The sequence below is a fragment of the Trichomonas vaginalis genome, chromosome IV (assembly GCF_026262505.1).
Source record: "Trichomonas vaginalis G3 chromosome IV, whole genome shotgun sequence".
Lineage (NCBI taxonomy): Eukaryota > Parabasalia > Trichomonadida > Trichomonadidae > Trichomonas > Trichomonas vaginalis.
The window spans coordinates 5,014,230-5,026,680 of record NC_067206.1 but is presented as its reverse complement, the minus strand read 5'-3'; the positions used below and the strand labels follow the sequence as shown (position 1 = coordinate 5,026,680).

At 33.0% G+C, this 12,451-nt stretch overlaps 6 protein-coding genes and 1 pseudogene across 7 annotated transcripts, besides 1 other annotated feature; 4 read left to right on the top strand and 3 right to left on the bottom strand.

Annotated features, from left to right (window-relative positions):
* Window positions 1–420: 420 nt before the first annotated feature.
* On the bottom strand, window positions 421–955 carry TVAGG3_0032750 (protein of unknown function, DUF4106 family; the record flags this gene model as incomplete). The annotated part of the gene is made up of 1 exon (XM_051220482.1): window positions 421–955. A coding segment is annotated over one exon (535 nt), but the record flags the coding sequence as incomplete, so codon positions are not given.
* Window positions 956–1,744: 789 nt separating this feature from the next.
* TVAGG3_0032740 lies at window positions 1,745–2,399 on the bottom strand (annotated as a pseudogene). Its single transcript has one exon. A coding segment is annotated over exon 1 (655 nt).
* A 1,581-nt stretch (window positions 2,400–3,980) lies between these two features.
* TVAGG3_0032730 (uncharacterized protein) lies at window positions 3,981–6,524 on the top strand (the record flags this gene model as incomplete). The annotated part of the gene is made up of 1 exon (XM_001315605.2): window positions 4,141–6,429. The coding sequence occupies one exon, from the start codon at window positions 4,141–4,143 to the stop codon at window positions 6,427–6,429; it is 2,289 nt and encodes a 762-aa protein (XP_001315640.1).
* A 491-nt stretch (window positions 6,525–7,015) lies between these two features.
* On the bottom strand, window positions 7,016–7,933 carry TVAGG3_0032720 (cysteine-type peptidase protein; the record flags this gene model as incomplete). Its single annotated transcript, XM_001315604.1, has 1 exon — window positions 7,016–7,933. The coding sequence occupies one exon, from the start codon at window positions 7,931–7,933 to the stop codon at window positions 7,016–7,018; it is 918 nt and encodes a 305-aa protein (XP_001315639.1).
* A 1,062-nt stretch (window positions 7,934–8,995) lies between these two features.
* On the top strand, window positions 8,996–9,798 carry TVAGG3_0032710 (transcription-initiator DNA-binding domain ibd family; the record flags this gene model as incomplete). The annotated part of the gene is made up of 1 exon (XM_001315603.1): window positions 9,071–9,682. The coding sequence occupies one exon, from the start codon at window positions 9,071–9,073 to the stop codon at window positions 9,680–9,682; it is 612 nt and encodes a 203-aa protein (XP_001315638.1).
* An 80-nt stretch (window positions 9,799–9,878) lies between these two features.
* Window positions 9,879–11,189, top strand: TVAGG3_0032700 (DUF4200 domain family; the record flags this gene model as incomplete). Its single annotated transcript, XM_001315602.1, has 1 exon — window positions 9,912–10,871. The coding sequence occupies one exon, from the start codon at window positions 9,912–9,914 to the stop codon at window positions 10,869–10,871; it is 960 nt and encodes a 319-aa protein (XP_001315637.1).
* A 451-nt stretch (window positions 11,190–11,640) lies between these two features.
* On the top strand, window positions 11,641–12,138 carry TVAGG3_0032690 (ankyrin repeat protein family; the record flags this gene model as incomplete). The annotated part of the gene is made up of 1 exon (XM_001315601.1): window positions 11,641–12,138. The coding sequence occupies one exon, from the start codon at window positions 11,641–11,643 to the stop codon at window positions 12,136–12,138; it is 498 nt and encodes a 165-aa protein (XP_001315636.1).
* A 35-nt stretch (window positions 12,139–12,173) lies between these two features.
* Window positions 12,174–12,451: part of a mobile genetic element that runs on past the window's edge.

The following is a 12,451-nucleotide window of genomic DNA, read 5'->3' as shown; positions in this document are numbered from 1 at the left end:
CTTCTTGGAATTGTGGTTGTAAGTTTATGAACCACCTATCCGGATTAGCTTTATGACCCCATCTCATTGTAGTTCCATCGTCTGCAGAAACAAAAGTAGGTTTGTTTCCATATTGGCTAGGTTCTGAATGAACTTTAAACAATGTTTCATTTCTATATGTTTTCTTGAAATTTAACCTTTTATTTTCACCGAGTTCATCCGAAGATTGAACGTTAAATGCTCGTAAGTAAAAAGGGTTGTTGTATTTGTGTACATTTTTTTTCAGTTCTTCCATTCTATGCTGGATATTTTCATCTGATGTTGGAGTCTTTTGTATGTCGGCAAACATTTTTCGATATTCTTCTACTATGTCAGCCGAATTTTTTTTAGACTCTTGGAAATATTCCATATTCTCCGCATACTCTTGTTGAGGGTCAAGATTTTTCGGCTGTTCCAAATCTTCATCTAGTTCTGTGAAGTTAGTTTCCAAAGGAGTGACTTGTTCGTTTCCTTCAGGCTCTTCTAGCTGTTGTTGCTGAACTATTTCTTCCATGTCTGGTTGTATCTGAACTAGTTCTTCCTGTGGAGTTTCTTGTACCTCATCTGCTGGCATTTCATATATTCCGAGACCGTTTTCAACAAGTTCCCTTTCTAAGTCATCCGGACTCATAAACCTTTCTTCTTTCGTTCCGTCTCTATTTTTTACGCGTTTCATGAAGAGAGTTAAATTGTCATTTAGCTCTGACATCAAATATCTCGGAGTAAATTCGTTCATGTCATTTGGATGATATGCTATTAAATCATATCCCTTAGCGAGCTTGTATTTTCCAGGTTTGAAATTATATCCCCTTTGGTGCAGAGCCATAAAGCTAAATAGGTTCGGGTCAGTATTTCCATCCTTGAACTTTCTAATAGCTTCTTTATATCTGTCACTAAAGTCAATAGTATCTGGGTAACCATAGTCTTCTTTAAGCATTTTTAAGAATTCTTGGTTTCCTTGTTCTCTACTTCTTTTATGTCCTTGCTCTGTTTGTGGAGGTGGTTGTTGTGCAGGGTTTTGAACTGTTGGTTGCTGTGCTGGTTGTGGAGGTGGTTGTTGTGCAGGGTTTTGAACTGTTGGTTGCTGTGCTGGTTGTTGTTGTTGTTGTGTTGGTTTTGGTGCATGCCTGTGTCTGTGTCCATGTGACGATGTAAATGTTTTAGGTAGTCCTGGTGCAGGTGCTTCTCTTGGAGGGTTTGGTGGTATATAAGTTCCACCAGCTGGCACATATGTTCCATCTGCAGCATAATGTCCTACCTGACTTTTCGTTCTTAAGAAAGCATTTACTAGGTCTGTTTTGGTCTGTTGTAACTCTTTTTCTTGACTTTCCACAACAGTTGCTCTAACGGCGTCATAGGCACTTTGAACTGCCTGTCTCGTTGCTGCATCTGTTATTTTCGTCATATTTTGTGCTACTTCTTTTAACTCGTTGTCGAAACCTTCAGACTTCAGTTTCTTTCCAGATGAGAAGTCGTTCACTTGTTTCACCTTACTATGAAGAGCTTCGAAGGCGTTCTTAAAGTCAGCATTTGTTAAAGCTTCATTTGAACTGTCTTCATCCGCTTGTATTTTTGTCCTTATTGACCCTATAAGCTGGGCTGCTTTAGCGTTGGCTTGGGCATCTAACCAGTCATTGTTAGCTTTTATATATTCTGCGCTTTTCATTGCCTTTTGCATGGCTGCGTCGTTATTTTTACTTTCTTGTGCTAAGTTTTCATACTGTACGGTTTGGTTTTGCAACTGTAAAAGTTTTTCTGCCTTTACATTTGCTTCAACTTCTTTTTTATACTCATCGCTATCCATATATGTCTTCAGGGCTTTTTGTTTTATTTCTTCATCTTTCAGTACTTTATATTGAGTAGTATGGTTTTTCAAATTTACAACATCTTGTTCCATTTTTGCTACTTCTGCTGCTTTTTCTGACACTTTTTTCGCATATTCCTCTGTACTTAGTTCTTTCAGTTGTTCTTCTTTCTTCTTTTTCTCTACGTTTAACTCATTGAGTTTCTTTGTGTGTCTGTCATATTCTAGTTTCTTTTCGTTTTCACTTATTTGCTTCTGTATGTCTATGTTTGACTTTTTGACATCTGATATTTGATTTTTGAGTGAACTCAAATTCATTTGACTTTGAGGGTTATAGGCTGTTCCGTCTGCAGCTCCACCATAGCCTGCCATTTTCGCTAAAAGTGCCGCTCTTAAACCTCCACTCTGTGCACCAATAACTCGGTTTAAAAGCATAGGGTTGCTTGACATTTGTTGCAACATAGTGGGGTCATTCATCATTTGTTGTTGCAACTGTTGTTGTGGTGTCAGTTTTTACTATTGGATGTTTCAATGCTCCCTTCCTCTTACGTATATTCTTACGTAGCTTACGTGGCATTTTAAGTGAAGTAAAAAACGGTTTTTGACAGATGTTTTATTGTGACTTCTTCGTAAAGACTTTGTTGAGATTTCTTCGTAAATGACCCAAAAATATTTTTAGGGTAGAAGGGTATATCTACCCCGTTTTCTACCCTCTTTTCTACCCTCTTGAATTTTCATGAATTTCTTCGTAAAGACTTTGTCAAGACTTCTTCGTAAAGACTTTGTTAAGACTTCTTCGTAAAGACTTTGTTGAGACTTCTTCGTAAAGACTTTGTTGAGACTTCTTCGTAAAGACTTTGTCAAGACTTCATCGTAAAGACTTTGTTGAGATTTCTTCGTAAATGACCCTAGTAGTATATTTTTGGTGTAAATTTCATGAAAATTCAAGAGGGTAGAAAAGAGGGTAGAAAACGGGGTAGATATACCCTTCTACCCTAAAATATATTTTTGGTGTAAATTTCATGAAAATTCAAGAGGGTAGAAAAGAGGGTAGAAAACGGGGTAGATATACCCTTCTACCCTAAAATATATTTTTGGTGTAAATTTCATGAAAATTCTGAGTAAAATGACAGATGTTTATATGACACTTTCTCCGGTTTATAGGACCTCTCTCATATTCTAAACATCTTCGGGGCTAGAGGGCACGAAGTGCCTGGAAGCCCCACTACCTTTTTTTTTTTTTTTTTTTTTTTTAGTTAACTAGTGCTTGATCTAGTGATGCTTTGTTATATTCGTGAATTTCATTCTGTTTTATCATTACTTCTAAAAACTTTTTATATTCAGTAGCAGAGCCATAAATTGATCCACTACAGATTATTTCGTTTCCCCAAAGTTTTTTCAATGTTTGTTCATCAAAACAAGATCTTATACAATTTTTGTTCCATTTACATTGTTTGATCAAATAACCTTCACCTGTAAAAGTAATCGATGAGTATGAAACATTAATAAATGTATCATATTGGAAAAAAGAATCAAACGAATCAATATGAACAATTCTTTCAGGGAAATCCTTTGTATTCTTTAAGAAATCTAATTCACATGAATACCTGAACATATGGGGTGAGATTTTTTTGTTATAATGAATTCTAATTAATTCTGCATTATTTTCTTTGAAAAATTTAACATGTCGAGAGTAAAGTCGAAGGTTCTTTGGTATGAAAAGAATGATCCTGCAGTTTGTATTTGTATTTCTTAAGGATGATATTAATATTTCAAGTCCTTTTTGGATTCTATCAGCAAACATAAAGAGAATATCTTTCTTTGTACTGTTTGGCGATGGATATTTGTCTAATAAGCAATTTGGAAGAGATCTAAATGAATCAAATTTTGAATCTTTCGATTTAATGTATGTAATGAATATAACATAGAGTAGTGTCGAAATGGAAGTTAATATCGAGATATGAGTAAAATATTTTGGATAGCTTTCGTTAAAAATCTGTATTTTGAAGTGTTCAACCTAAAAGTGACAAAAATTTTTGACAAAATTATTCAAATAAAAATTTGTATCGTGGATAAGATGCTAATTAATATGTTTGCACTCAGAATATCAATTTTCCTGAATAGGATTTCAAATGTGAAATATAAAGGTGACAATGTCGCGAAAAACAATCAAGAATAGCGACAGTGTTGAAGATTATTTAGATTTACAAAATCCACCACTTCATACTTTGCTTAGATGCGATGATGTTCAAGCGCAATGGCGAAATAAAAATAAAAAATTAGTTCATTTATTTTCCAAAAAACAAGTTGTCCACAAAATGATTGATGTTTTACAAACTTCTAAAGATTTTCAGACTGATAGACACATTTTGGGCTTATGTATTTCCCCAAATATGTTAATTTTACAAAAATTTGTTGAAGAAATAGATTTAACAGAGTATTTAATAGATACTTTGAACAAAACACAAACCACACATCGATATGTATTCGGAAGTATCATGCAAATTATGTTAAAAGCGTTTGATACATGGCCAGAAGATTTAATTGGAATTTTTTCAAAGTCATTAACGATATTACCAACAATAACGAACTCTCTACAGTATCCTGCAGTGTTCCATTTTGCTTCCAGGTTCGTTCCTCGTTTAAATAATGATATTACATTTATTTGGACAGTTTATGCCTCATTAATGGACGAACATGGTACAGGCAATATCTATCCGCACGATATCAACCAAGAAACTGCCAAGAAAATGACATTTCCAAGGTTAAATCCAATCCAACGTCAAAAAGCCCTCGAAGTGCTATGTATTTACTTCAACGAGTTCGGAAATCGATCAGAGTTATTCTATCTTGTGTCAAAAGCCCTTCCTCTCATACTACAAGACGCATCTGACGATCTAGAAAGAGCTATCGTACTAAGACTTGGTTTAAACATTGAACCCAATGAGGCATTAGGATATTCAGTACTTTCTGTGATAAATTGTTTCAAATCTTCTGATATTTTAGTTCAATATTCTCTTTTATACGTTGCAGCGTGGAATGTAATGATCGGAAACAAGTATATAGAGTTTTTCGTGTACAGATTGCTCAAAAGACCTGCAAATAACTTTGTTTTGATCGCATGTGCCGCAATGATTCGGAGTGTTCTAGAAGTTGATCGTTCTAATACAGAATTATCGAGAAATTTGATTCAAATTATCGATAACGCGTTTCTGAATAATCCTTATACGAAATCTAACATGATGCAAGCTTTTAGAACAGAATTAGCTGTTGCGGCGAGTGGTGCTGAGTTAGATCCTGAATCTCCTTATTGCGCGAAGTTGTTACAGCATCCGAAAAAGATAGAATCAGAAATTAATCAAAATTTGATAGCAGAATTCCAAATTACTGACCAGAAGATATTACAGAATAATGATTTGTTTGTTCCTGAGTTCAATGTCCGCAATTTATGGAAGAATCAAGAAACAAGTTCGAAAATGACTTCTTTATTCAAGACAATTACAAGATTACCGCATCTTCCATCTGTATCTCCAATAGGAAGACCATTACCATCCCCTGCAGTGCAATCTCCTTTGAAAACAAGCGGCGCTTTCACGAAAAAGTCAAATTCACAGCCAATTTACATTCCAAAGAGAGTTTCTCATTCAGATGATGAAGAGAAAATAGATGATGAAGACGAAACAGCCGAATTCCATACTTTAGACCCTCCTCCGAGGAAACCATTAGTTATTACAGGAAATCTCAAACCTCCTACAGCATTTGTCATTGAGAATGACGAAGAATTCGAAGAGGAAGAGGAGATAATCTTCGAATTGCCTGAAGTAGAGGTAAATGAGTCACTTTCGACTTTATCAAAATTATCAAATGAATATCCAAACGCCGATGAACCAATTCCTACCGAAGAACTTGCTAAAGGTCAAAAGCCAATACCAAAGATCAACCCCGAATCACCAAGAACAGGAAAACCCCTGTTTCTCAGAGAAAATTTGTTTAATGACGATAAAAAACCTGAGAAACCACCACCAATCATCATTCCAACAACTCCTCCTCGCATTTCAAACGATCCTCTCCTTCAAGATTCTCCAAATCAGAAAAATACCAAAAATACCAAAATTAATCTTGAAGAAAATGAAGAAGAAATGGAATACGAGTACGAATACGAGTATGTTGATGAATCTCCTGAGAAGATTTCTCCAGAAAAAAAGAAGATTTTGAAAGATCCGGAATTAGTCGAATTAGAACTCGACAATTTTGAAGAAACACAATCTCCCGCGAAGAAGAAGGTTCATAAATCTCCTTCCAAGCAAAAAGAGCTTCTTTTGCAATTAGATTTGAACAATGTCGATGAAATGCCAGTTCCGAAACCAAAAGTTGTTATGCACAGAAGAGTTTTGATTATAGAAGTCCCTGAAAGGAAACCTTCGAAACTTTTCATCCAACAAAATTTGGTTGTTGAAAGACCTGAAATTATTTCGATTTCTCCGAAGAAATTGGAGATTTCGCAGACTCCGAGAGTTTTCTGCAATTATGATGATACTCAAGTGATGGAAGAGGAACATGTCGAAATAGATAACGAGCACTTTATCGAAGATATAATTACTTTTTAAATTTTTTATCTTATTTTTTTGTTAGTTTTTGTAAAAAATTGTATTGTAAAACTCCACTTCATTTGGCAGATCATTAAAATTTCTTTGAATGTATGTATGTATCTATTAATAGGCATCTAATCAAACTGATAGAATATATTGAGGATGTTTTATTGTCGTCTGGAAAAGAGATTTTACAAGCATATTTGGTACCTAAATAAAAGAAGAACATCAATTCCATCTATGTATATGGTGTGTAAACACGCATGATATATGGAGTAGCTATATAATTATAAAACCGCCAGACGACAATAATAATACTCCGAATATATTTTTGACGTATTCTCATAAAGTATCAGAAAGTATATTATTCTATTTTAATAAACATATATTCTAAAAGGGTGTGTACTAGGCATACTTTCAAAATGAAAAGACTTCAACCATGCTGCCAGAAATTTGAATTAAAGTCATATGGGCGAAAATATATCCTTAATAAATGTGATAATGGAATATGAGACATTTGTTGTCATTTATTGGAAAAGTATCATGAGAGTTAGATTCAAAAGAAAAAGAAATGAATAAATCAAAGGAATTGATTGAAAAATGTTTACTTATCAATGGGGATGCATGCAACTGTAGCAATACCACAATTATTGTTCTTGTCCTTGATCATGCGGACATAGCCTTGCTCGCCCCATTCAAGACCCCAGGAGTTACGGACAATCCAGTAATTCTTTGTGCCTTCTGTGCCATAGCCAACGCAGCCAACACCGTGATTTAGAGAGAAAGATGAGCAGTGTGGTTCGTCGTAAATGCCATGTGAGTAAAGTTGGAATGTATAATGGGATGCATCAATGCCAACAGTTGATGGACCGTAAGCGGAAACCTTTGCAGCAAGATCTTTTTCATCCCCTTCAACAACATTAATGTATGAAACAATCTTCGAAGTAGCCTTTGCTTGGTTGAATTTGCATGTTCCTTCAACTGCTGTGTATGGATAATCCGTTTCCAGCATGAACTTTCCACCCTGGTATTGAATTACGTAATCGTATGCGGCTGACATTAAACCATTGTGACATCCATTGCATGAGGTAACGCAATCAACAAGGTTCTGCTCTGAAAGCTTTTGGAGTTTGCCATATGTGATTGCATATTGGGATTCTTGAGCTTGGATTGCAGAAAATGCCCAGCATGATCCGCAATGTTGTTGATGCTGGATAGGATTGACGACTCCCTTGGAACGCCAGTCGATTTCATCATTAGCAATTGTATTGGATTTGATGGCAATGTTATGAACTCCTTTATTATGGAATCCGAGCATGGCTTTGTACTCAGTTGGTGATAAATAAGCAAGCTTGTTAAGTGCAAGTGTGAATCCGAGATTTGCACGATTGTGATTTTGAACGAAACGCTTATTTGAAAGCCATATTCCAAAGCGCGAATGATATTCATCGCCTGTAAACATGTTTCCTGTTTCTCTCATCCATCCAAGGAATGCTTTATATTCGTACTGTTGAGCAAGCATTAGAAGAAATGAAGTATTTTTTTAACTCCTCTCAAAATGTCAATTTTTTGAATTGCAGTTAAAATTTGAAATAATCAGTTGATGAATTCTATATTTGAAAGGGCAGTTGATGTTTAAATGCATCACTTAATGTTGCAATAAAAGTATGACTTTGCTTCATATCGATATAAAAAAGGCAATTTTGACAAAAGGCAAAAATACAGATTTGAGTCTGAATTTTGATTTGAGAGAGCAGTTATGGTTTGAATACATCACTTAAGATCTTATTATATGGTAATATAATGCATCAGATTAATTATTTATTTAGTTATTCATCATATCTGCAACATAAAAGAATGATATTAAATTTTTATAATGATGAAATATATATTCTAGCTACAATCTGTTATCATGGAATATAGCATTTGAAAAAAATCAACAATTCACTGATATTCAATGAGTGTGAGCATTAAAAGAATTATGATTTGATCAAAAATTATAATTTAATTTAATATAAGCATAAAAAATAGTTATATTCTTGTTACTACACTCTAGTAATCATCAAACCAAGATTTTATCATAATATTCAATTGATATTATCTTTTGCTGCAGTAAAAAAGTGAAAAAAATTATCATTTTAGTCGGGCTTCTCAGTGATTCTATTGTTTATCCTCTCACATGGACATTTATTTAATGGCTCTTAATGTATGATAGTTGGAAGTGCCGATTTTATCATTTTTCCAGATGAAAATAATAATCCTTCAATGAGTTTGATGTGAAGTTTACAATAATCGTCTTTTCCACTACTTCATGTCCACTGCATTTGTACGAGCCTTGGCTTCATCGAACATAGAATATTTATACAAATAACTTACAGTAATTCAAACTCATAAGATTTAAATTTACATAGTGTAATAAACATATGGCTACAGATTCTCAAATAGCAATAAAATTGTTTTGTGCTATGTTTTTGACTTAATCATCCGAAATTAAAAGATTATTTGTTTGGATTATCAACAGAAAGCAATATTTTCTATTCATTTTAATTTATATTTGCAAGAATATAGCGAGACATGAGTAACACACTCTGAAAGTTGGATGATTATTTTTGGCGGGAAAAAAGTATTCAATTTTTGTTCTCAATATCCAATCATTCAAATGGAGGATAGCAAACTAGCCCCAGATGTTTTGACTGTACAAGGTTCCAAAGAAGCAGAAGCATTAAGTGCTTTATGGAATGCTGAGGTTTTAGACCCCGTCTCACTTGGCTTTATACCTTCAATATGGAAAAATAAACCTGTATCTTTAGCCAATCTTAGAGAATCATACTTCAGTAAAAAGAACAATGTCAATCGAAGATTCGAGCATAAACTTTGGAATGCTCTCAGAATAACTCAATTATATCCAAATTACTTACCAGTTGTTGGTGTTGAATGGGTTTCCAATGAAGTGATAAAAGTTTATAAACATCCATTCGCTCACTTGTTAGGAATTTCTGCCGTAGATGGAGGACTATTTCATAAACAGGGCAATTTCACACGCCACGGATTTGTTGAAGTTACAGAGGAAGAAATTAAGAATACGATCAATCAAACAGCACTATCTGACGTTGACCATCGTGATGTTCATATTGTTTCAAATAAAGAAGGAAGCTTTACGGCTAACTCCACAGAAGAATCAATCAATACGTGCAAATGGGTCAATCCAGTTGGATCTTCGCGTGTAGCTATACTAAACGTTACAGCCAATCCCCCATTGCCTGAAAATTAATGTTATTATTACTTTTATTTTATTAAACAGTTTAATTTTTTATGTATTAGTATTTCAGATATGTAGTCTTATTCTTTGAAATTTGAAAAATGAAATCTGGAATTACACCATAAGCAAGCTCAACTCCTGGATAATAAATTAATAGTTAAAGGAAAGCATAATATCTATCTCTCAGTCTTAGGAGATGATATAACGGATGTTATAAAAAAAAGTTTTAGAATTTTTTTATATGGATCAAACCTTTTTAACAAGAGCAGAACGTAAGCCTACTACATTTGAACTCAAATACCTCGAGAAAATAGGCACAACTCAAGAAAAAAGGAACGTTTTGGCAGCAATTTCACCAGATATTCAGGAAAAAGAGAAAGAAACTGAAGAAATTGATCAGCAATTAAATGAGACAAGAAATAAATTTGAGCAATGGAGAGTACAATTCCAACAAAAGAAAAAAGAATTAGATATTCAAAATCAACAATTACAAGAGAAAAAACGTAATTTCGATAAATTCGCTGCAATACAGTCTGCTGAGATAGCTAATTGCCGTGCACGTGAAAAGGAAGCCAAACAACAAATTGACAATATTAATGAAAGTTTATACGCTGCATCAATAGAAGAGAAGAAACTCAAAGAGCAGAATCAAAGCCTTGAAAATGAAATCAAAGAGCTTCAACCATACAATGATTACATGCAAAATGTCGTTCAAAGTGACAGACATTATGATAATCCTGATGCCTTCTTGTATAGGCATAGTAACTTAACGAAGGAGAGGCAGCAATACTTAGAAAAATACCAACAATTAATACATACTAAAGGAGATCGAGAAAAAGCTATGAAAAAAGATCTTGATACAGAAAAATCTCAACTTATTGAGAAAACGATGAGTTATAATGAAAAACTAAATAGACTTAATCAAATAAAGAAGAAGAATTCTTTCACTAAACAAAACTTGGTAAAAACAATCCAAAGAAATACACTCAAAAACTTCGAAGTCTCAACGATTAAGTCTTCTATACACACAATATACATGAGGGCAATGGACATGTCAACAAGACCAAGTGATAGAGAAAAAGCAAGACTTCCGAAAGGAGCAAACAAAGAAATGTTAGAATTTATTCAAGATAGATTTCTTGATATGAAACAGATCTTAGAAAAATGGAATAATGAACTTCAAGCAAATAATGATGAGTAATCATCTGAGATTTTTTTGTCACGAATTAATCTTTCTTCAAAAATATTTTATTTTTCAACAAATCTCTTGGAATATCGTTGTATTATAACAATGCTATTATCCCTTTGAATATTATTGTGATATTTATCTAATTGGAAAAATCAATTATTTTATTTCAAACCCATTCTAAAACATGTGTCAGAGGCGCGCACCACATATAAAATAATCATTATGTGCAGAGTTATATCCCTGAAAATTAGATTTTTCAGTAAAAAAAGCTTAAATATATGTTATTTAATCAAATAGAAAGGTGTTTAATATGTACTAAACAATGTCTGTCTTTTAATTCACTTATTTTTTGAAAAATATACATTGATTTTAAAATATTAAAATAATTTGAAAACAATATAAGTATTTAGTTGAAAATCCTATTTAATTATTATATTCAATTATTATTATATCGTTTTAAACAAGTTCAATTATTATTATGATTTAAAAGTTCAAGATTAAACAATTATTATTATATTTTTATTATTATCATTGTGTAAAATATAATAATCTTGAACCATTTTTTGTTTATTTCGATCAAACTAATGATGTTAACAAATGCTTTATTCATTCATCAGCGTTTGGTATTCCATCTCTTTGCGAATATTTCCTTATTCATGGTGCAAATATCAATGCAAAAGATAAAAACGGAAAAACCGCTCTTCATAATGCAGCAAGAAATAATAGTAAAGAAACAGCCGAACTTCTTATCTCTCATGGTGCAAATATCAATGAAAAAGATATGTTTAGACAAACTCCTCTTCATAATGCAGCAAGAAATAATAGTAAAGAAACAGTCGAACTTCTTATCTCTCATGGTGCAGATATCAATGAAAAAGATATGTTTAGACAAACTCCTCTTCATAATGCAGCAAGAAATAATAGTAAAGAAACAGCCGAACTTCTTATCTCTCATGGTGCAAATATCAATGAAAAAGATATGTTTAGACAAACTCCTCTTCATAATGCAGCAAGAAATAATAGTAAAGAAACAGCCGAACTTCTTATCTCTCATGGTGCAAATATCAATGAAAAAGATATGTTTAGACAAACTCCTCTTCATAATGCAGCAAGAAATAATAGTAAAGAAACAGTCGAACTTCTTATCTCTCATGGTGCAAATATCAATGAAAAAGATATGTTTAGACAAACTCCTCTTCAATATGCAACCAAATATGATAGTAAAGAAACAGCCGAACTTCTTATCTCTCATGTTGCAAATGAAAATGAAAATTTTTAATGCAAGTAACGGCTAAACTTCTTGTTTCTCTTTCTTAAGGGTGGGGAAAAGTGATGTGACAAAAAATAACTAAATAAATATTTGAAATTCTTTTGTTATTGTAGCATAATTAAATAGTGTATATAAATAAGTATTTACTACAAAGTTTGGGTCGTCTGAGATCTCTATCTGGTAGAGAAATAATGAATGAAAAAATTAAATTTCCGACTGTATCTAGTCTCTGGTTTTTGAATTAATATCAAAAATACTTAAGGTATGCATTATAGGTACATAGATCTATTTTTTCTATTGAACAAAACACGTATCTATTAAA